The sequence below is a fragment of the Drosophila arizonae genome, chromosome 6 (assembly GCF_054131065.1).
Source record: "Drosophila arizonae isolate 15081-1271.41 chromosome 6, UAZ_ARI_1.0, whole genome shotgun sequence".
NCBI lineage: Eukaryota > Metazoa > Arthropoda > Insecta > Diptera > Drosophilidae > Drosophila > Drosophila arizonae.
In genome coordinates, this window is record NC_142926.1 from 1,673,242 (window position 1) to 1,697,939 (window position 24,698).

General features: G+C 38.1%; 1 protein-coding gene across 10 annotated transcripts in view; it reads left to right on the plus strand.

Annotated features, from left to right (window-relative positions):
• Positions 1–24,698, plus strand: part of LOC108617802 (uncharacterized) — a 47,329-nt gene that overhangs the window by 16,628 nt on the left and 6,003 nt on the right. For 5 of the 10 annotated variants that reach the window (XM_089472877.1, XM_089472879.1, XM_089472875.1 and 2 more), the window contains 5 exons: positions 7,615–7,920; positions 11,384–11,536; positions 16,638–17,115; positions 18,184–18,316; positions 18,493–18,581. In XM_089472877.1, the coding sequence (XP_089329003.1) occupies positions 7,615–7,920; positions 11,384–11,536; positions 16,638–17,115; positions 18,184–18,316; positions 18,493–18,581 (1,159 nt within the window). The remainder of the gene's footprint in view (positions 1–7,614; positions 7,921–11,383; positions 11,537–16,637; positions 17,116–18,183; positions 18,317–18,492; positions 18,582–24,698) is intronic. The other 5 variants (XM_089472873.1, XM_089472880.1, XM_089472874.1 and 2 more) reach the window with 5 other exon arrangements.

Here is a 24,698-nt window from a genome sequence, read left to right on the forward strand (position 1 = left end):
CGTTCAAACATACGGACAGACGGACAGACGGACGGACGGACGGACGGACAAACGGAAAAACGGACAGGGCTAAATCAACTCAGCTCGTCGCCCTGATCTGCCTGTTATATACATTTAACAAAACCATTATACCCTGATTTCCCATTTTCAATGGGTTCAGGGTATAAAAAAACTACTCAATACGTTTGAATCAAATGAAAAACATTGTAAAGATGTGCCAATTTCTAATCACTTAAAATTATTCGTAATAAATTGTCACTTAAGGCTTCGCTAAAATCTCAGGTTGAACTGTTTATTTAAAAAGCGAACCTGTTGGTTTTTTGTGATTATCTTGAAAACTAACATTTGCCTAAAATCAGATTTAGCACCAATTATAGAGCTAAGCAAGAGCTAAAAGACTCACTATTCGTTAAAAGAAAAGAACTTTTTTGGCATTCGTTTTTTATACTCATTCACGAAAGTGAATCAGTATATTGGTTTTGTGCAATGTCCGTCCGTCTGTCCGTATGAACGCAATCTATTTCGGCGCTATTGAAGCTAGAGACTTGAAATTTGGAACTCATACTCGTGTATATCTCCGATTTATAAAGTGTCAAAAATTTCCCGATCCGCCCACTAGTGAGGGGCGTGGCAAATCGGAAAATGCATTTTCCGATTTGCCAGAAATCATGTTAGTTGAAGAGCTAGAAAGTTGAAATTTGGTATGTAGGTCCGCGCCGACCACCTTAGATCCCGAGCTATGGCGCCCATTGGGGGCATGGCAAATCGGATAAAACTGTATCTCCAAGAGTTTTACAGCTAGAGCGCTGAAATTTGGCACGTCAGCTATTGTTATGATTCTATAAAGTCTAAAGATAATAAGTCTTCGCTCATTAGGGGCGTGGAAAATCGGACCTGAAGATATACTGATTTTTTAAATTCTGCTTTATTTTGGACACTATTGATGCCAGAGACCTCAAATTTGGTATATATACTCGGGCTGATCACCCAAGACCAAAAAGCTTTGTTGGATATATGTCCGCCCACAGGGGGCATGGCAAACCACAAAAGTTTATATCTCCTACCCTGTAACTTTCACATTTTTTGAGGGTAAGTATTCAAACTTTGTAGTTAGGGTACCGTTATCTTGTTCTAAGAACTGACCAAAAATGAGGTGACTACGCCCAGTAGGGGCGTGGCAAATCGGGAAGAACTGTATTTTCTACAGAATTAGAGCGAAACTTAGCAACTAAATTGCTGATGGGGTATGAATGAGTATTCCGCAGTCGGTAACGCCTGACTGAAACGTTCTTACTTGTTGATATTTTTAATATGTTGGAGATTCTGGAAGTTCAGCCTTTGAAGATACTGCATGCTCAAAATCTCTTGTTGGCAGATATATTTAAAGTAGCCGATACTGCCGAGCCTTGAGCCATGTTTTTGTATTTTTGTACAGGGGCCCATTTACATAAATCTCCTAATCAAACGTCAGCAAGTGTGTGCCATTGATGACTTTGTTAGTGCCATTGTCCATTTCTATTATGATTGTTTCTTCGTTGATAATTATAATACCGTCATCAATTACCACTAACGATTCTAGATGACTGGGACGAGTGTTGCAATGCGCCATACCTCCGGAATGAAGTTGTTGCGCACAGGTTGATGAGTTTAGTTGCTTGCAAAACGTAGTGGTGAGGGAAGCGGTGCAGTTTCCGATTAGTAAAATTTTATTTCTGCAGTCCGCGATGTTGTTTCCAGCGAAATCAAGTATTGTTCTATTATGTTGGACAGGGAACAAGGTTATTTTCTTACATATTACTGTAGGATTAGGATATTTAATTAGGAAGTGTACAAAATTATGATCTAACAAGACTGTAATGTAAGCTGTTTCAATTAAATCTGTTATGGTTAAACTTGTAGAGTGCTCATTTAAAATTTGGCTTAGATCATTAGAGTCAAGGATTGTTGGGTTTATATTTTGTATTTTTGCGAGCGTAATAGACAACAATGATGTTTCGAGTTTCGAAATTACAATTACAATTACAAAATTTGGTTCCCGAAACAATCGATCGGTTTTTCAGTAGACTCGATAGTGTATGTCAATGAAAGTTCACTATGCTTAGTGGCTAAGTCTGATGGGACTTCTTCTTCTAAAGCGTAACGGTTTTGTCTCGATAGAGCATCGGCGACGAAATTTTCCTTTCCTGGCTTGAAGTAAAGTTGAGCGTTGTGCTCATCGATGAATGCTTTCCATCTTTTAATTTTCGCACTTTTATTATACTCATTCACGAAAGTGAATCATTATACTCATTCACGAAAGTGAATCAGTATATTGGTTTTGTGCAATGTCCGTCTTGCTGTCCGTCCGTCTGTCCGTCTGTCCGTCTGTCCGTCCGTCCGTCTGTCCGTCTGTCCGTCTGTCCGTATGAACGCAATCTATTTCGGCGCTATTGAAGCTAGAGAAATTTGGAACACATACTCGTGTATATCTCCGATTTATAAAGTGTTAAAATTTTCCCGATCCGCCCACTAGGGGCGTGGCAAATCGGAAAATGCATTTTCCGATATACCAGAAATCATGTTTGTTGAAGAGCTAGAAAGCTGAAACTTGGTATGTAGGTCCGCGTTGACCACCCAAGATCACGAGCTATGGCGGATATATCTACGCCCATTGGGGGCATGGCAAATCGGATAAAACTGTATCTCCTAAAGTTATAAACCTAGAATGCTGAAATTTTGCACGTCAGCTAATGGTATGATTCTATAAAGTCTGAAGATAAATTATAAGTCTACGCCCGTTGGGGGCGTGGCAAATCGGACCTGAAGATATAGTGATTTTTTAAATTCTCCTATATTTTGGACACTATTGATGGCAGAGACCTCAAATTTTGTATATATACTCGGACTGATCACCCAAGACCAAAAAGTTTTGTCGGATATATGTCCGCCCACAGGGGGCGTGGCAAACCGCAAAAGTTTATATCTCCTAAAGTAAAATAGCTAGAAACTTCAAATTTGGATAGTTGAGTTACTGGTAGCCTCCTCTATCGATTCCCCAAAAATAATTTTTACGCCTCTTTAGGGGCGTGGCATATCGAAAAATACCCTGTAATTTTCACATTTTTTTAGGGTAAGCATTCAAACTTTGCAGTTAGGGTAACGTTATCTCTTTCTAAAAACTGACCAAAAATGAGGTGTCTACGCCCAGTTGGGGCGTGGCAAATCGGAATAACCTGTATATTCTACAGTATTAGAACGAAACTTAACTACTAAATTGTTGATGGGATGTGAATGAGTATTCCGCAGTCGGTAACGCCCGACTGCAACGTTCTTACTTGTTTTTATCTGAGAATGTAAATGTACTAAGTGGCTGGTGGTCAGTGTTAATATTTAAATTTTTTACGCCGTATAGATAGTTTCTTAGGGATTTTAAAGCCCACACTATCGCAAGTAGCTCATGTTCATTTGTGGCGAAATTTAGCTTATTGTCTCTTAAAGTCCGGGAAATCATGGTTATCGGCTTTTTATTTTGTGATAAAACCACGGCTAAGCCAGAGGACGAAGCATCTGTCGTCAAGTCAAATGGTTTCTGATAGTCAGGGTAAAGGAGCATTACATTTTCAGAAGCTAATATACTCTTTAATTTCTCAAAGACCAACTTTTGTTTTTCGTTGGGGCTCACAGGGATTCTTTTTGATTGTCCGGCATTTACTTTGCCGTTGTCACCCTTTAGTATGTTTGTTAATGGTTTGGCTATAGTTGCATAGTCTTTAATAAAACATCTGTAATAGTTTGCTAAACCAAGGAATGACCTGAGATGGAACAGGGTAGTTGGCTGCTCAGATTTGCCAATTGCTTCTACCTTGCTCGGATTTGTTATAATGCCTCCACGAGATACTACGAATCCAAGATATTCAACTTTTTCTTTGAAAATAATGAGACTTTTCTCGCGATACTCTCATATTAGCGTTATACAGTTTTTCTAATACCCAAGCAATGTGATGAACATGGCTTTCCATATCCTCAGAGAATATGATTACATCGTCTACGTAGACGTAGGGTCTGATAATATTATCCCTTAAAATGTCGTTCGTTTCCTTGTTAACTAAGTCAGTTACTCCCAATGGGTAGGGATAAAGTTTTGAGTAGATTGGATTTTCATCTTCTGTTCGAATCGTGGCAATGATGTTCGTATTGTATGAAAGAGCTTCGTCAGGATCGGCAAAAACGCCTATTTTTGCTCTCATAATTTTTTGAATTTTGTTTTCAATTTCTTGATGAGCTTCTATGTTTTCAATTTCTGTGAAATTAACATTTAGACACTTTCTAAATTGGATTAGTATTTAGAATTTTATTTTTGAAGTCCAAAGTGGCATTTACTTTATTAAGAAGATCAAGACCTATTATACCGTCGAAGCCGGTTAAGTTTGGAAGTAGGAAAAATGTGGTTTCAGTATTGAAAAGATATATACGACATTTATCTTTAAAGCCATGAAGTGACTTAACCTGAAATATGTTTTTAACTTTAATTACGCCTTTCAATTCTGGAATACGTTTAATGTAATTCTTTGAGGCGCCTTTATCGATGAGAAGCTTTATTGACCTACCTGCAATCGTTCCATGTCTAAAAAATGTTGCTCTTGGAGTTCATACTCATCGTCAATGTCTGATACTTCGGTTTCTGCCTTTCCCTGATATTCTTGTTCTGCGTCTTCAGGGGTTTCCTCTTGTGAGATGTGGTTTACTCTCTGCTGTTTTGGGCCTGTGTATTGGATTGTGGTTTTTGTTTATAAAATGGAGTTTTTGCCTGATTTCGGTATTTACTTTCTATAATAGGTTGTTTCTGCTTTCTCTGTTCGTAGTGTTGAGCTTTTTACTAGCAATTGAAATCGTTCGGGATTAGACTCAACTTCCTGTGCTAGAGCCAAAGCTGATGGCAAATCTTGGGACTTGTTGAGAAGAGAATATCACTAAGAGACTTCTTTGTGCCTGAGATAAACTCTCAGTGCATCTGCTCTGTACCTTTCATTAAGAGAAGCAGCTAAAGTAGAATCATATGTCACAATTGTTATACCCTGAACCCATTGAAAATGAGAAATCAGGGTATAATGGTTTTGTTGAAATGTATGTAACAGGCAGAAGGAGGCGTGGCAGACCCCACAAAGTATATATATTCTTGATCAGGGCGACGAGCTGAGTCGATTTGGCCCTGTCCGTCTGTCTGTCTGTCCGTCTGTCCGTATGTTTGAACGCGTCGATTTCCGAAGATATAAGAGCTAGAGACTTGAATTTTTTTTTTAAATGACCGTATATACAGCGCGGACGTCGAGTTTGCTTTTAAAATTCGAAAAATCATCCCGTTATGTTTTTATCGAGTAAAAACATTCAAGTTCAAATCAGATTCCTCTATAGCTAATTGTGAATGATTTTTCTTTTTTTTAAATTTCTCAAATATTCAATATAATATGTAGATCATATGCTGAAAGTTTCATTAAATTCCGTTGAGTCAAAAATTAATAAAAAATAATCAAATATTTGGCCAATTAACAAACGCACGTGCAGCAGCTACAACAAAAACATCACATCAGCTGTTAGTTTCGTTTAGTTTTGGTAGATGGCGCAGCAGCAGTGAATCTATTTGAGTTTTTCCAGCGCCACCAGCAGGAGTGGGGTGGCCTAGTGTGTTAGCTGGATGACGCTCGATCAAGAAGTCGCGGTTCGAATCCCGATCGGTGCAACACTGATGCTAATTTTTTTTAATTGTTTCAAAATATTTTTATATTTTCATAAATGCGTTTTCTATTTAATTTATATTTTTAAATACACCGAAATTGAAATTTTAACTATACTTTATGTGCGTTTTTAATAGTTTGGTTATTCTAGCAGATTCTTAGAATCACATCAGCAGTTAGCTTCGTTTAGTTTTGGTAGATGGCGCTGCAGCAGTGAATCTATTTGAGTTTTGCCAGCGCCACTAGCAGGAGTGAGGTGGCCTAGTGTGTTAGCAGCGTGACGCTCGATCGAGAAGTCGCGGTTCGAATCCCGATCGATGCAACTGATGTTAATTTTTTTTAATTGTTTCAAAATATTTTTATATTTTATTAAATGAGTTTGGTATTTTATTTATATTTTTAAATTCATCGAAATTGAAATTTCCGCCATACTAAATGGGCATTTTTATTTGTTGGGTTCAGGGTAGTATCTAGTCGAGCACTCTCGACTAGAGTTTTCTTACTTGTTTTATTTATAAGCAGTGTTAATTTCTATTCAATTTCCTCATAGTACTGTATTATTGTTGAGGTTCCCTGTCGTAGAACGGACAACTCTTGTTCTATTATATAAATAGGGCGTTTATTAGCGTACGATAAATCGAGTCTGTTTATGATGGCTTTGAACTTTAGTGGTGTACCATAAGATTACAGTACCAAATCAGCAGTGCCTTTTATTTTGTTTCTAATTTTGCCCAGTGCCTGTTAGTGCTTTGAGCTTCCTGCATAGCTTTCGAAGATTTTGTATGCAGTGTGTGCGGCTTTCCGCCATGAGACATAAGTCTAGAGCTTTCCCTCAAAATCCGGGACTGATTTCACTATATCTACCGTTTCATCGCATCGGACACCTGGAATTATTTCCGCATCTTTAAACACTTCCACCTCGAGTACGGACACTGATAAACTTTTAAACTAGCTTCTAATTTCGTCCACTTTTTATACACATTCACGAAAGTGAATTATTATAGTCATTCACGAAAGTGAACTAGTATATTGGTTTTGTGCAATGTCCGTCTTGCTGTCCGTCCGTCTGTCCGTCTGTCCGTATGAACGCAATCTGTTTCGGCGCTATTGAAGCTAGAGGCTTGAAATTTGGAACACATACTCGTGTATATCTCTGATTAATAAAAAATGCGTATTTCAAATACTAGGGACTTGTGCTTTGGCAAATACATGCATGTCTATGTTATATTCATAATCTGTTTCATAGAGACAGTCCATCCACAAGAAAAGTTATTAAACAATTAAATTCCAATAGTAAGCCAACACTGGAGCCAATGCGTGCTTATGCGTGCGTACGTATGCCTGTGTGTGTGCGTGTGTGTGTGCGTGTATGTGTGCATATGGGTAACTAGATTTACCGCGGCTGGGCGCCAATTAAGATTTCATAATGTTACTGTTTACTCGTGAGCAACGCACTGAGTAAAAACAGCAATATAAATCGCAACTTGTTCCTTTATGGGGTAAATTCAAACTAAACTCTAAAGTACAAAATATTCTTACACCAAACTAGCCCTGACCTATAATCGCTGAATCAGCGATTATGCTGATTGTATTATGTTTCGACGTCGCAATGACGCAGCGGCACATAGGCGCATGTTGGCGATAGCATGGCGCAGCGTTTGGTACAGTTGGCACCAAGCATTGACTCAATTCAGCTGATCGTGCAGAATTGCAGTCGTTGACTTTTGCTGGCCGGATGTGTTAACTTATATACTTTGTGGGGTCCGACACGCCCTTTTCTGTCTATTACATATGCGCATCTATTATAACACCCTTATTTCCAATTTTGTATGGGCTTCAGCTATAATTGTAAATTTAAATAATATATTTTTCGTTTGTATTTTAATGTATTGTAAATTTTCAGATGATGATGAATGTGCACTTAACACACATAATTGTCCACTGAATTATGACTGTTATAATACAAAAGGATCGTTCCGATGCCACAGGAAATTAACAACAACAAATACAACATTAACGACAAGCAGTATAACAACAACTCCATCTCCATTAGCTAACACATCCAGAGACCGAAATCAATACTATGAATCAATCCAGGCTCACAAAATTTTAAATTATGACACTACTTCAACTAATTTAGGATCAACAATATTGTCTCATAGGCCTTGCACAGATGGATTTCACAGAAATAATCTAGGCGCATGCGTCGGTAAGTCTCACCCATTGCATTAGGGTAATAAAGTTACGAATATATTTATTAAATTATTATAGAATTTCGGATTTTTATACTCATTCGCGAAAGTGAAATGAGTATACTAGTTTTGCGCTATGTTCGTCTTGCTGTCCGTCGATATTGATTCGGCGATGTTGAAACTAAAGGCTTGAAATTGGAACACATAATCGTATATATCTTCAATTTATAAAGTGTTTAAATTTCTCCGCTACGCCTAATAGGGGTGTGTTGATGAGCTAGAATACTGAAATTTGTAATGTAGATTCGCATTGACCACCAAAGGTCAAACATCTATGGCGGATATATTTATGCCCATTAGAAGCAATGAAAATCGGGTAAAATAGTATCTTTTATAGAATGCTAAAATTCTGAAAGTGAGCTAATGTTACGATGAAAATATTATATATCTAAGCAAGCAAAATTACAGGGTATTTTTCGATATGTCGATATGCGGAAAAATTTTGTTGTCTCATCGATAGAGTTGGTTTATAGTAACTTAACTATCAAAAGCTTCTACCTATTATACTTTAGCAGATATACAATTTTGCGGTATGCCACGCCCCCTGTGAGCGGACATATGTATATCACTACATCTTCAGGTGCGATTTGCCACGGTCCTAATGGGCGACGAGTTGATTTAGCCCTGTCCGTCCGTCTGTCAGTATGTTTGAACGCGTCGATTTCAGAAGATACAAGAGCTAGAGATTTTTTTAAAATGTCCATATATATAGAGCGGATATCGAGTTTATCACTAAAAATCGATAACTCATTCTGTTATTTTGTATCGATAAAAAACCTTATCGAAAATCAGTTTTAAAATTATATCTCCTACAACTTTAAAGCTAGAGTCTCCAAATTTTTAATGAAGATTTATATGCATTTTATACAATTTCAGTTTTTGCTAAACTTTTATTGTCTCTTTTAGATATTTAGGGATATTATATTGTGACAACGCATTCAGTATCATATTCCAACTAGCTGTGTGGAAGGCGTTCTTAACGCCCAGGGTCGCGATGATGCAGTATTGCTTCGTCCAGTGCCTCCATTTGATGCCTTGGATGGCGGAAGTTGCCAGGCCAACAACTTTTTCTAGAGCATCCATTGTTGACCGGGCCTTCCGGAATCCAAATTGATTTGGTGATTGACTTCCGGCGCTAGCACTAACAGTCTCCAGTCTAGAGCAGATAAATTTCTCAAACACCTTTCCTATGGTGTCTAAGAGGCAGATCGGTCTGTATGAAGATAGCTCGTCTGGTGGTTTGCCAGCCTTGGGTAGCAATACCAGGTTGTGGATTTTCCATGCCGCAGAGAACGTTTACTGAATTAAACATACATTGTATAGTTCGGCATACGTACTTGGGAGCAAGGCGAGGGATAGCTTTAATGCACGATTTGGGATCCTATTCGGCCCAGGAGCTGAGTTAGATCTAAGACTTCTAAGAGCTACTAATATTTCTTCGTCCGTAACAGAAACAATGTGGGTGCTCGTTGAGGCATGAAGGGGCATGAATGCAGCTTAATCTTTTTGGAAAGAGCGCTTCCACAATCGATTTAAGCTCCAGAAGATCCGTAGGCCGTATCTGTTTACCTGCGTATAGTCTCTTAACTACTATCTTATATATATGCCCTGCCCCAAGGGCTGAGTCGCACAACTCTAGGAAGCATTCTCTTTTGTTTGCTCGAATGGCCTTCTTCAACTGTCTTCTAGCTGCCTGGTAAGCTAATTGTTTTTCGAGAAAAGTAGACCTACCGCGAGCCCGTTGGTAGCTTTTCGCCTGAAAGCATTGGCATCGAATGTCGCACCTATGCGTAGGCTCTTGTTGTCGCGTGAGCTGCGTGCGATGTAACATGCTGCTATTGCAGACACTCTGTATTTCATATACCAGTTGGCATGCTCAGGCCTCAGCATTACCAACTGTTCCCAGCGCACAGTGGGCGATTTTATTAATTTGGCACACAATAATTAATAACTATGTAATATGGAAAAAAAAAAAAAAAATTATTGTTTTATTATACCCCATTGAAAATGGGAAATCAGGGTGTAATGGTTTTGTTAAAAGTATGTAACAGGCAGAAGGAGGCGTGGAGGCGTGATCAGGACGACGAGCTGAGTCGATTTGGGCTTGTCCGTCTGTCTGTCCGTCCGTCCGTCCGTATGTTTAAACGCGTCGATTTCCGAAGATATACGAGCTAGAGACTTGATTTTTTTTAAATGACCGTATATAAAGGGCGGATGTCGAGTTTGCTTTTAAAATTCGATAAATCATCCCGTTATTTTTTTATCGAATAAAAACATTCAAGTTCAAATCAGATTCCTCTATAGCTAATTGTGAACGATTTTTCTTTTTTTTTTTAATTTCTCAAATATTCAATATAATATGCTGAAAGTTTCATTAAATTCCGTTCAGTCAAAAATTAATAAAAAACAAGTAAGAAAGCTCTAGTCGAGAGTGCCCGACTACGAGATCCCCTGAACCCTTCGAGCAATAGCTGTTTCAATCATTTTTCGCGTCGCACGGACGCGTAAACACGCATTGGCTGCAGTGTTGGCTTACTAAGGGAACTTAATTGTTTAATAACTTCTCTTGTGGTTGTAGTTTTTTCATGAAACTTTCAGATTGTGATTATATCATAGTCATGTATGTATTTGCCAAAGCACAAGTCTCTAGTATTTGAAATACGCCTTTTACAAATGTGAGGGTGAGGGGTTGAATATAGGGGTGGAGGAAAAATTTTGACAAAAAGCGAAATCGTATAAAACGCATATAAGTATAATCATAATCATAATGTTTAAATGTATGTAAATTTTAAATCACAAGTCTCTAGTACTTGAAATACGCTTTTTACAAAGGAGAGGGTGATGGGGTGGATATAGGGGTGAAGGGCAAATTACAACAAAAATCGAAATTTTATAATATATATAAGTCTACATATAAAATTTTTAAGCTCTAGCTTTAAAGGTGTAGGAAATATACTTAAATAACTAGCTTTCGATAAGGTTTTTAATCGATAATAAAATATCGGGAGTAGTTATCGATTAATTTAGATAAAAACTCGAAAAAAAATTTAAAGTCTCTAGCTCTTATATCTTCTGAGATCGACGCGTTCATACATACGGACGGACGGACAGACAGACGGACATGGCCAAATCGACCCAGCTCGTCGTCCTGATCAAGAATATATATACTTTGTGGGGTCTGCCACGCCTCCTTCTGCCTGTTACATACTTTTAACAAAACCATTATACCCTGATTTTCCATTGAAAATGGGTTCAGGGTATAAAAATGTTTTTTTTTGCCGTGGGGGCAGGAGAGTGTTGTGGTTGGTTGGTTGTTGTTGACATTCCCGGAATGAGCTCCGGCCCAGATGGTCACCCTATTCATTTATTCTATCGATAAGTAATTATATATATTATTTTATGTAAGTTGTTTGATATTAGTGTCCATTGATTTAGATATAAACGAATGTGAAGAGCACAAGGTGTGCAGAAGCCATGAACGTTGTATTAATACAAACGGCTCGTACCGCTGTGAAAGTCTAATGCAGTGCCCTTCCGGATTTAGATCAACTTCCGATGGAACTTCATGCATCGGTTAGTATCCATACATTATATATATAATAATAATATTATATTTTATTTCTTATACTCAACTTTTTATTTTGTTTTATTTCAATATTCCTTAGATTCTAATTTTCGTACATTAAAAGTTGTTACAGGCTAAGGTTTAATGTTTACTAAAGCATTTAAATATACATATATATATGATTTACCAGCGTGACGTCACTGTATCTTTTAACAGTGTGGGCAAACTACTGTGGCTTTTAACAGTGCTCGATAAAAGCATTTACTGACGTCACACTATTTTAGCATTATCTCAATCTGATCACACATAGAGAAACATTGATCACTCAACAGAACCTTATGAGTATTGGCGCGTAGTCTAAAAATAGTGTACTCTACCAATTTACCTCCGACCAACCTGACAATCTGCACGTCTACTTGTAGGCAACAGTTTCTTGTTTATTCATTTTACTAACTCCAAACTTTATCAAACCAAACAAAATTCATTAAAACCTCTTCACAGATATTTTGTCTCAATTCAAGTTTTCAATTCACATAACCGTTTTTTAACATAACGTGGGAGGCCTTTATTTCTTCACTTTATTTGTACATCTCTTGTTTTCTTAAAATCAAACTTATCTTTCTCAGCTTTTAATTAACTCTGCCGATATTTCTCTTCTTCTATTGCTCTATTGCTCATAATGGCACTAACCATAGAACACAAATTTCAGCTCTCTAGCTCATATATCTTCTGAGATTTTTTTGTTCATACGGACGGACGGTCAGACGGACAGGGCTCTATCGGCTCAGCTCGTCGTCCTGATCAAGAATATATATACTTTATGGGGTCTGCCACGCCTCCTTCTGCCTGTTACATACTTTTTACAAAACCATTATACCCTGATTTCCCATTTTTAATGGGTTCAGGGTATAAAAAGAATACTTGACGAACCTGGAAAAAATGCAATTGACTTAGATATTGATAAATATTATGCCACATGCTATAATTCAAACTTGTCAATCTAAGATTTTTGGCAGGAGGCAACGTACCTTAAATTGTGGCAAAAAATATTTTATGTATTCCGGTAAGCTGTGCAACAAGCGAGCGAGTATTCTCCTCTTCTGGAAAGTTTCATGAAGATCGTATGTCCACAAAAAAGTTATTAAACAATTAAGTTCTCATAGTAAGCGCACACTGCCGCTCATGCGTGTTCATGCTTGTGGGTGTATGTATGTGTAAATGTTTGTGTATATGTGTGTGTGTTTTTTGTTTTTTTTTTTTTTTTTTATTCGTTTATTTACAATCTTATTATACTACAAGTGGTGGTGGTGGTGGCTCGGATAGCGCGCGATGCTTGCGGGACGGCCGTAAAGCATTGCTTCGCAAGCACTATGCGCTACCTTAGCCTGGTACAGCTCGTCTTCTTATTCGCTCGACCCTGCGCATCGTCACTGTGGCCGCGAAGGTGCTTTCTCCTCCAGGAACCGTGCACATACGAAAAGGATGTGGTTGGCATCTTCCACATGCCCTTGCCCGCACCAGGGGCACTCGTCAGTTTCCTCGTACCCAAAGCACTTCAAATAGCTCCGAAAGCATCCATGGCCCGAGAGGATCTGCGAAAGATAGAAGTTAACCTCGCCGTGTTTGTGGTTAACCCATGGTTCGAGCTCCGGGATGAGCTTGTGCCTCCACTGCCCTTTAGCTGAGCTATTCCACTTCCTTTGCCATCGTACAATGCTGTTCGCCCTCATAGCGTTGTGTCGCACAGGCGCGTGCGAATTCCGCTCCACGGCTTCGACGACCAGGTACTCCAGTGGCACCATGACGGCTATGACAAGCGCCGCATCATCGGAGATAGTCCTGAAAGCGCAGCTGACTCTGATTGCGCTCAGCCTGTAGATCGCGCAAATGTCCCGGCTGTAGCTCGGCGTTGCCATTGCTCTTGACCATGTTGGCGCAGCATAGAGGATGACGGACCTAATGACGCTCATTAGAAGAAGATTTAGGTCCCCGCGTGTTAAGCATAATTCTTGAGAGAGCTCTACAAGAATCAGCTGTCTTTTTATGTACATATTCTAAGTGCTCGCGGAAAGTTAATCTTGTGTCTAACATGACGCCAAGATACTTAATCGCCCTCTTTGACGCGATACTGACGCTGCCTATCCCTATATTGGCAGTCTCCACTTTTTTGCGACTGCTTACTAGGACGACTTGCGATTGATATCTCTGTATCTTTAAGCTCCTTGCCTATGGCGACGACGGCCACATCATCAGCAAAGCCAATGGTGTGCGCACCTGCTGGTACTTCCAAGCACAGTACGCCGTCGTACATGATATTCCATAGGAGAGGCCCCAGCACTGAGCCTTGGGGTACTCCAGCTGACACTGTATGAGTTTGGGGACCCTCACTCGTGTTGTATACCAGTGTTCTTCCTCTGAAGTAGCTCTTTATTATCTCTTTTAGATATTTAGGGATATTATATTGTGACAGCGCATTCAGTATCATATCCCAACTAGCTGTGTGGAAGGCGTTCTTAACGCCCAGGGTCGCGATGATGCAGTATTGCTTCGTCCAGTGCCTCCATTTGATGCCTTGGATGGCGGAAGTTGCCAGGCCAACAACTTTTTCTAGAGCATCCATTGTTGACCGGGCCTTCCGGAATCCAAATTGATTTGGTGATTGACTTCCGGTGCTAGCACTAGCAGTCTCCAGTCTAGAGCAGATCAATTTCTCAAACACCTTTCCTATGGTGTCTAAGAGGCAGATCGGTCTGTATGAAGATGGTGGTTTGCCAGCCTTGATCCGTATCCAGCCCGACTGAAGGTGAACTCGTGGCCAGTGTTGAGCAGTGCAACATCTAGTGTCGCGAAAATCTCCAGTAAGATACGGCCTGTGGCATTTGTTATCTGGTTACCCCATTCTAACGCCCATGAGTTAAAATATCCTGCTATAATGGCCTTCCGATGGGAAATCGGGGTATAATGGTTTTGTTAAATGTATGTAACAGGCAGAAGGAGGCGTGGCAGACCCCATAAAGTGCATATATTCTTGATCAGGGCGACGAACTGAGTCGATTTAACACTGTCCGTCTGTCCGTCCGTCCGTCTGTCCGTATGTTTGAACGCGTCGATCTCAGAAGATATAAAAGCTAGAGACTTGAAATTTTTTTCCTAGGTCCGTGTATAGCACGCGCATATCGAGTTTTACTTTAAATATCGATACCTTGCCCCGTTATTCTGTTATCGATTAAAACATTATCGAAAACCAGTAATAAATTTATATTCTCTACATCTTTAAAGCTAGACTCTCCAAATATATACTTATATGCATTTTATACAATTTCGGTTTTTGTCAAAATTTACTCCCACCCTTAATTCACCCCCTCACCATCACATTTGTAAAAGGCGTATTTCAAATACTAGGGACTTGTGCTTTGGCAAATAAATGCATATCCATATTATAATTATAATCTAAAAGCAACTCTCCACAGCGCGAGCTCTCTCCACGCTGAGGCAGGGTTGCGCTGCCGATCGCCGATGGCCAATGTGCGCTCTACAACAAATACTTTCAACGCATTATCCGAATGCGTTTTGACAACGAAGTTGTCCATTGATATTGACGACGTTGCATCGCGAATTTTTGCTTTGTGTTCTCGTGACGCACCAGAGCCGATTTTCCTAAGAAACCTTAAAATGAAACGGATATAACAAATTTTAAACTAAAGAGCGCACATGAAGTATAAACAACACATAGATTGTCTATGTGTCACGGACATTGACTTAGAAAATCACGAACTGATACACACCTCCATATGCTACACTAATATTCACTTGACAAATTTCGCAAAAATCTTCATTTACATTACCACGCTTACCCATTAAAAGTCGGGAATTTTTGTGATAATGAGGCGGGAAAATTCTCTAGTTAATTATTCACTAATTAGACTCTAAATTCCTGATATTCTACGTATTCTACATTTCTTTTCTTTTCAACTTTTCGATTATTCTCGATAAAAAGCTTATCGGTTGAGTTATCGAAAAAATATGCCATTTTCAATGGGTTTAATCGCCCGAAAAGGGACCAATTCATTATATGGGAAACAAAATATTGTGCTCCAATTAAATTTGGAGGGAAATCCATCGAATTTTTAAGATAAGGACATATGCTGTGGGTGATGTCTCATGTAATCAGACCAGGGTGTGTAGAAAACTTCATATATAGCTGTAAGAAGAACATTTAGGCAACTGTAAAAAAAGGTTAAAATTCACCTAGGATGTAAGGAGTTTGGGTTTTTTAAGCTATTTAAAAAATTTTTAATGAAAATTAGAACAAGTCGGCTGAAAAAGATGTACTTTTAGAAACTTTTAGAAACAACACCCCAATTCTATTGAATATTAGTGGAGCCAGTTGGACTGCTGACCTCACAGATAATCAATATCTGTCCGAAAGACGTGGATACAGAAAAATTGCACCAAAACACAATAACCAATATACCAAAATGTCTAAAGGACCCTTTAAATGATTATGGATATTAAATATGAGGGGGTGAATATAGGGGTGGGGGGTAAATTTTGACAAAAACCGAAATTGTATAAATTTCATATAAGCATACATTAAAAATTTGGAGACTCTAGCAATAAAGGTGTAAAAAATATAATTTTATATCTGGTTTTCGATAAGGTTTTTTTTATCGATAAAAAAGATCGAGATGAGTTATCGATTTTTAATGATAAACTCGATATCCGCGCTGTAATTTTCGGACATTTAAAAAAAAATTGAAGTCTCTAGCTCTTATATCTTCTGAAATTAACGCGTTCATACATACGGACAGACGGACAGACAGACAGACGGACAGGGCCAAATCGACTCAGCTCGTCACCCTGATCAAGAATATATATACTGCCACGCCTCCTTCTGCCTGTTACATACATTTCAACAAAACCATTATACCCTGACTTCCCATTGAAAATGTGTATATATGTGTGTCGAAAAGAAGTGCAGACTGATTAGAATATCAATCTGATGATTAGAGGGTTTAGGGTAGCAGTCTCGACTAGAGTTTGTTTTATTATATAAATTTCGAATCGTGGGAACGATACAACGTTCTTATTAATTTATATTTTTCGCAGACATAAATGAGTGCGAGACTGGAGATCACAACTGTGGCGAAAAGCAGATATGTCGCAATCGGAATGGTGGTTACATTTGCGCCTGTCCCGCAGGACATCAGGTGATTCGTCTGTCCGATAGTGTCAACAGCTGCGAGGATATTAACGAATGTGCAGAGGATGCCCCTGTTTGCTCATCAAATGCAAACTGCTATAATACAATTGGCTCATATTACTGCGAATGTAAGCCAGGCTTCCAAAGGAAGTCTCTCAATAGCAATGCGAATAGTATGGACCAGGAGAATGGGTATGCCCATGGTCAATGCTTCGACGTCGATGAGTGTCAGTCCATACCAGGACTTTGTCAGCAAAAGTGTGTTAACTTTTGGGGTGGATATCGCTGCACCTGCAATCAGGGATATGAACTCAGCCACGATAATAGGACATGCAATGATATTGATGAATGCGAAGTGCATAAGGATTATAAACTGTGCATGGGGTATAGAATTAACTTTTTTGCATTTACAAATATCTTAATAGTTCTGCTCATGCTTAAATACATTTAGAATATCATTACGACCGTCAATCTCATAACTGGCTAGACTCCATTTAACACACGTAGATAGCGGATTAGATGGATAGATTATATTATAATATTATTATTCCAAAAACCATTAAACCCTGATTTCCCATTTTCAATGGATTCATGGTATAATTATTCAACAAGTAAATTACCATAATATTGCTAATACTGCAGCCCAAGCGCAGTCGCTGCTAAGGAGTACCGAATATCTGACCTTTGCAGCGTTCAGGGTATATCCTGTCAAGCAGTCTCGACTAGAGCCTTCTTACTTGTTTTTCTTTTTTATACCCTGAACCCATTAAAAATGGGAAATCAGGCCATATTGGATTTGTTGAAATGTATGTAACAGGCAGAAAGAGGCGTGGCAGACCCCATAAAGTATATATATTCTTGATCAGGGCGACGAGCTGAGTCGATTTGGCCCTGTCCGTCTGTCTGTCCATCCGTCCGTCCGCCTGTCTGTCCGTCCGTCTGTCCTTCTGTCAGTCCGTCTGTCCTTCTGTCCGTATTTTTGAACGCGTCGATTTCAGAAGATATAAGAGCTAGATACTTAAAGTTTTTTTTTTTTCAAATTTCCTTATATATAGCGTAAGCAATCAAATTTTACAGTTATGGTACCTTTAGCTCGTTCTAAGAACTGACCAGGTGAGGTGCCTACGCCCAGTAGGGGCGTGACAAATCGGGAAAAACTGAATTTTGTACAGTATTAGAGCGAAGCTTAGGTACTAAATTGCTGATGGGATGAGAATAAGTATTCCGCAGTCGGTAACGCCCGACTGCAACGTTCTTACTTGTTTTGTGATTCATCCCATTTTCTCGTTATAATTTTACATCATAAATTTTTATTGTCACAGAATTATTGCTACTTAACCCTACAAAATTTAATGACTATTAAACTTTATGTAAAGACTAGTATATATACATTACCCTAATCGTACCAATCAATCAATCAATCATTTGCATTTGAAATAAACCCGTTATTAGCTTCTGCATTAACACGCCCGGTTCGTATCAATGTTCCTGTCCACGTGGCTACACTTTGGCGTCTGACAAGACTTCTTGCCGAGACATTGATGAATGTGATACAACGAGTAACAATCATGTGTGCACTGGTCGGGTGAGTACCCTAATGGCTGTACAGATCATATATTTACATATAGCATACATAATAGTGAACGGATTCATTCAAATTTAAAATTTATATTCTATTTAGATTTAGATCCATTTTCTATTTCATCTGTATCTTTAATATATATATATATATTTTTTTTTTCTTTTTTTTTTTTATTTAAGAATGATATTTGCACCAACATTAGAGGTAGCTTTAAGTGCACCACAATAAATTGTCCCACTGGGTACATGAACGATGCCGATCAAAAAAAGTAAGTCAATATGGCTCCAAGTACATGGCGGAAACTAAATTTATATATATATTCCTATATTGTATTTCTTTTTATTAGTATCAGTATTACTTACTTAATTTTAATACCCCAATGACCCAATGAGAAATATATATATATATATATATATATATATATATACGACGAGTTGAGTCGATATAGCCCCGTCTGTCCGTATGCTTGAACGCGTCGATCTCAGAAGATATAAGAGATTTTTCCTAGGTCCGTGATATCGAGATTTACTCAAATATAACTCATCCCGTTATTTTGTTATGGATTATAAATATTATGGAAAATGAGTTATGCAATTATTTCTCCTACACCTTTAAAGGTAGAGTCGCTAAATTTTAAATGTACATTCATATTTACTTTATACAATTCAGATTTCGATTTCGATTAGTGTACTGATAGACTTGGGAGTCCAGTTGCATATTCAATACTGAAGTAGAAGCTGAAAACAAAGCACTATTCAATCGCAATTAATTTCATTTCATGTCATTATTTAGTACTGCAATACTGTAGTAGTCTACAAAAATTTCACAAATTGGCACTTAAATAAATAAATTAGTTCATTTCGCAATAAAAATAAGAAAACTCTTGTCGAGAGTGCTCTACTAGATATTACCCTAGATACTACCCTGAACCAAATTAATAACAAGTATGAAAGCTCTAGTCAAGACTGCTCGACTCTTCGAGCAAAAGCTATTTCAATCATTTTTTGCGTTTTTCTGCTTACAGAAGAAACACGCACACACGCATACACACAAACACACACGCACAAGCAGCCACGCATAAACACGCATGGGCTGGTGTGCGCTTACTATGAGAACTTAATTGTTTAAAAACTTTTTTTGTGGACTTACGATCTTCATATCGTAATTTTAACAATAATATGGATATATGGATATAGGGTTAATTTCAACAAACACCGAAATTGTATAAAATGCAGACTGTAGCTCTAAAGATGTAGGAGACATAATTATACCCTGAACCCATTTTCAATGGGAAATCAGGGTATAATGGTTTTGTTGAAATGTATGTAACAGGGAGAAGGAGGCGTGGCAGACCCCACAAAGTTTATATATTCTTGATCAGGGCTACGAGCTGAATTGATTTGGCCCTGTCCGTCTGTTTGTCCGTCTGTCCGTATGTATGAACGCGTCGATTTCAGAAGATATAAGAGCTAGAGACATACAATTTTTTTAAATGTCCGTAATTACAGCGCGCATATCAAGTTTATTATTAAAAATCGATAACTCATCCCGATCTTTTTTTATCGATAAAAACCCTTATCGAAAACAAGTTATAAAATTATATCTCCTACACCTTTATTGCTAGAGTCTCCAAATTTTTAATGTATGCTTATATGCAATTTATACAATTTCGGTTTTTGTTGAAATTTACCCCCCACCCTTAAATTCACCCTGTCATCATCACTTTTGTAAAAAGCGTATTTCAAATACTAGAGACTTGTGCTTTGGCAATTACATGCATATCCATGTTATAATCATAATCTGAAAGTTTCATGGAGATCGTAGGTGTGTATGTGTTTGTGTATGTGTGTGTAAATGTTTTTGTATGTGTGTGTGTGTGTGTGTATGTATGCCTGTGTGTGCGTTCGTGTGTGTGTGTGTATGTGTGTGTATGTATGCCTGTGTGTGCGTTCGTGTGTGTGTGCGTGCGTGTGTGTGTGTGCGTGTTTTATTAGATTATGATTATAACATGGATATGCATGTAATTGCCAAAGCACAAGTCTCTAGTATTTGAAATACGCTTTTTACAAAAGTGAGGGTGAGGGGGTGAATTTAAGGGTGGGGGGTAAATTTTAACAAAAACCGAAATTGTATAAATTGCATATAAGCATACATTAAAAATTTGGAGACTCTAGCAATAAAGGTGTAGAAGATATAATTTTATAACTGGTTTTCGATAAGGTTTTTTATCGAAAAAAAAGATTGGGATGAGTTATCGATTTTAATGATAAACTTGATATGCGCGCTGTAATTACGGACATTTTAAACCAAATTTGAAGTCTATAGCTCTTATATCTTCTGAAATCGACGCGTTCATACATACGGACAGACGGACAGGGCCAAATCAATTCAGCTCATCGCCATGATCAAGAATATATATACTTTGTGGGGTCTGCCACGCCTCCTTCTCCCTGTTACATACATTTCAACAAAACCATTATACCCTGATTTCCCATTGAAAATGGGTTCAGGGTATAAAAACAAGTAAGAACGTTGCAGTCAGGCGTTACCGACTGCGGAATACTCATTCACATCCCATGAACAATTTAGTAGTTAAGTTTCGCTCTAATACTGTAGAATATACAGGTTTTTCCGATTTGCCACGCCCCTACTGGGCGTAGACACCTCATTTGTGGTCAGTTTTTAGAACGAGATAAAGGTACCCTAACTGCAAAGTTTGAATGCTAACCCTCAAAAAAGTGAAAATTGCAGGGTATTTTTTGATATGCCACGCCCCTAAAGAGGAGTAAATTTTTTTTTTGAATCGATAGAAGAGCCTACACTATGGTGTAAATTACATATGTATGTAATTTGAATGCAATGATGCAATGATCATAGCAAGAGCTATCGATGATTTTCCATGCCCGGTTTTTTGTTGCGCACTAGACTTCAAAATTGCACTATATACTCTGGTTGACAGCGTTTGGGCTGTGAATGAGTATTCTGCAATCGGTATCCCCCGACTGCAACATTCTTACTTGTTTTAATTGTTTCAAAATATTTTTATATTTTATTAAACGAGTTTTGTATTTCATTTATATTTTTAAATACATAGAAATTGAAATTTTAGCCATACTAAATGGGCATTTTTGTGCTCATTAACGAAAGTGAATTAGTGTATTGGTTTTGTGCAGTGTCCGTCTTGCTGTCCGTCCGTCTGTCCATCTGTCCGTCCGTCCGTCTGTTCGTATGAGCGCAATCTATTTCGGCGCTATTGAAGCTAGAGACTTGAAATTTGGAACACATACTCGTGTAATTTTCCCGATCCGCCCACTAGGGGCGTGGCAAATCGTAAAATGCATTTTCCGAAATGCCAGAAATCATATTAGTTGAAGAGCTAGAATGCTTAAATTTGGTATGTAGGTCCGCGTCGACCACCCTAGATCACGAGCTACGGCGGATATATCCCGCCCATTGGGGGCGTGGCAAATTGGATAAAACTGTATCTCCAAGAGTTTTATAGCTAGAGCGCTGAAATTGAAATTGAACGTCAACTAATGTTGTTTCTATAAAGTCTAAAGACAAAATTATAAGTCTACGCTCATTAGTGGCGTGGCAAACCGGACCTGAAGATATAGTGATTTTTTAATTCCGCTATATTTTGGACACTATTGATGCCAGAGACCTCAAATTTTGTATATATACTCGTGCTGATCACCCAAGACCACAGGGGGCGTGGCAAACCGCAAAAGTTGATATCTCCAGAAGTATAATAGCTAGTAGCTTCAAATTTAGATAATTAAGTTACCATCGAGGAGGTTACCCTCTATCGATGATCCATAAGTAATTTTTACGCCTCTTTAGGGGCGTGGAAAAATAATTTTTACATTTTTTGAGAGTTAGCATTCAAACTTTGCAGTTAGGGTACCGTTATCACGTTCTAAGAACTGACAAAAAATGAGGTGTCTACGCCCAGTAGGGGCGTGGCAAATCGGAAAAAACTGTAATTGCTACAGTATTAAAGCGAAACTTAACTAATAAATTGTTGATGGGATGTGAATGAGTATTCCGCAAACGATAACACCCGACTGCAACGTTCTTACTTGTTATTAGTTGGGTTCAGGGTAGTATCTAGTCGAGCACTGTCGACTAGACTTTTCTTACTTGTTTATATAGGGGACTGATAAAAGATGATTTCCAAAATGAAGGGAACACAGAAGTGTCCAAAGACAAATTAAGCGATTTTAGTAATGGTGACTGAAGAGAAACACTGCACTCTTTACTCAAACAACTTGAAATATTATCGGCACCAGGAGAGAAAGATGATTTTAACGACGCAATAGCTGCAACCAGAGAGGATGCAGTGATCTTAGGAGAATTGATGATGATGAAAAGATTTACGCTTCAAGTTTACAAATGACAAAAATTGTTTAGGATCTCGGGAAAACTGACGTTTGCAACGTATTGGCTATGGAATATTTAGACCAGTCAACCACACTTTTTATAATTTTTAAAACATTTAGAGTCTTATTAAACCAAGGTGGCTTATTTGAAACAGGCGAATTACCACAGAGAGGGATACAAACATTCAGAATAGAGTTTAAGGTAGTATAAACAAACGATGCTGCCAAATTAATATTAACCGACTAATATAAAATAGACCAGTTTGTTGAATTAATTAATTCGTTAAGCACAACAAAATTGCATTTACGATAACAGCGAATTAGTTTAGAAGGCACATCAGAAAATGAAGGGATATAAGAACATGTGATAAATGATGAGCATGATTGGAGAGTTAATTTAACCCCTATGATCTCCGCATCAGGAACGAAGGGACGAAAAGGAAAACAGTTCAGAGAGGATAGATAACAGCAATTAACACCTCAGAGCCTCTACGCATCGAACGGTCAAGTCTATAAATAATGAAATTGATTATAATATCATATTTTTCACTAAAACTATGCAAGAATAGATTTTTGAGTTTAGAATTTAAGCCGCGCACATTTTTATAAATCAGGGACAGCTGAGAAAAAGGCTGTATAGTATTTAGTTTTGTGGTATAATGCTCGATGATGATTGCACCGAAGGTAGATTTAATGAATCGAGTCGATTTGTTACGATTCTTAGGCTTTAATTCATGCACAACCACATGAGGTGGCAGGAATTTAGTATCACATATGGTTGGCACATTAATCTTAAATGAAGAAATTTGTCGCAGATACTGCCTCACATGTCGTATCAGATGAAAGTCTAGATAAATCAAGTAAGAAAGCTGTAGTCGACTCTGCTCGACTACGAGATCCCCTGAACCCTTCAAGCAATAGATATTTCAATCATTTTTCGCGTCTTTCTACTTACACAAGACACACGCACATACACGCACACAAGCACCCACGCCTAAGCACGCATGGTCTGAAGTGTGTGCTTGCTATGAAAATTTCAGATTATGATTATAATATGGAGTATATAGTATTATAGTATTTGAAATACGCCTTTTACAAACGTGAGGGTGAGGGGGTGAATAAGAGGTGGGGGGTAAATTTCAACAAAAACCGAAATTGTATAAAATGCATATAAGTACACATAACAAATTTGGAGACTCTAGCGTTAAAGGTGTAGGAGATATAACTTTATTACTGGTTTTCGATAACGTTTTTAATCGATAACAAAATAACGGGACAATTTATCAATATTTAAAGCAAAACTCGATATGTGCGTGCTATACTTCTTATATCTTCTGAGATCCACGCGTTCAAACATACGGACAGACGGACGGACGGACAGAGCTAAATCGACTCAGCTCGTCACCCTGATCAAGAATATATATACTTTGTGGGGTCTGCCACGCCTCCTTCTGCCTGTTACATACATTTAACAAAACCATTATACCCTGATTTCGCATTGAAAATAGGTTCAGGGTATTAAAAGTATGGTGGAAAAATTGTCTCATTTGACACGTCACCTTCGACCCTGATTAAAACTAAAATATAAAAAAACTGCTCAATATGTTTGAGTCAAATGAAAAACATTGTAAAGATGTGCCAATTTCTAATCATTTAAATTGTCACTTAAGGTTTCGCTAAAATCTCAGGTTGAACTGTTCATTTAAAAAGCGACTTACGTTTTTTGTAGCCTGCGAACCTCTTGGTTTGTTGTGATTGTCTTGAAAACTAACATTTGCCTAAAATCAGATTTAGCACCAATCAAGAGCTTAAAGATTCACTATTCGTCAAAATAAAAAAATTTTTTGCAACTGCAAAGTTTGAATGCTTTCCCTCAAAAAATGTGAAAATTACAGGGTATTTTTCGATATGCCACGACCCTAAAGAGGCGTATTTTGGGGTCATCGATAGAGGAGGTTACTGGTAACTTAACTGTCTAAATTTCTAGCAATTATATTTTAGGA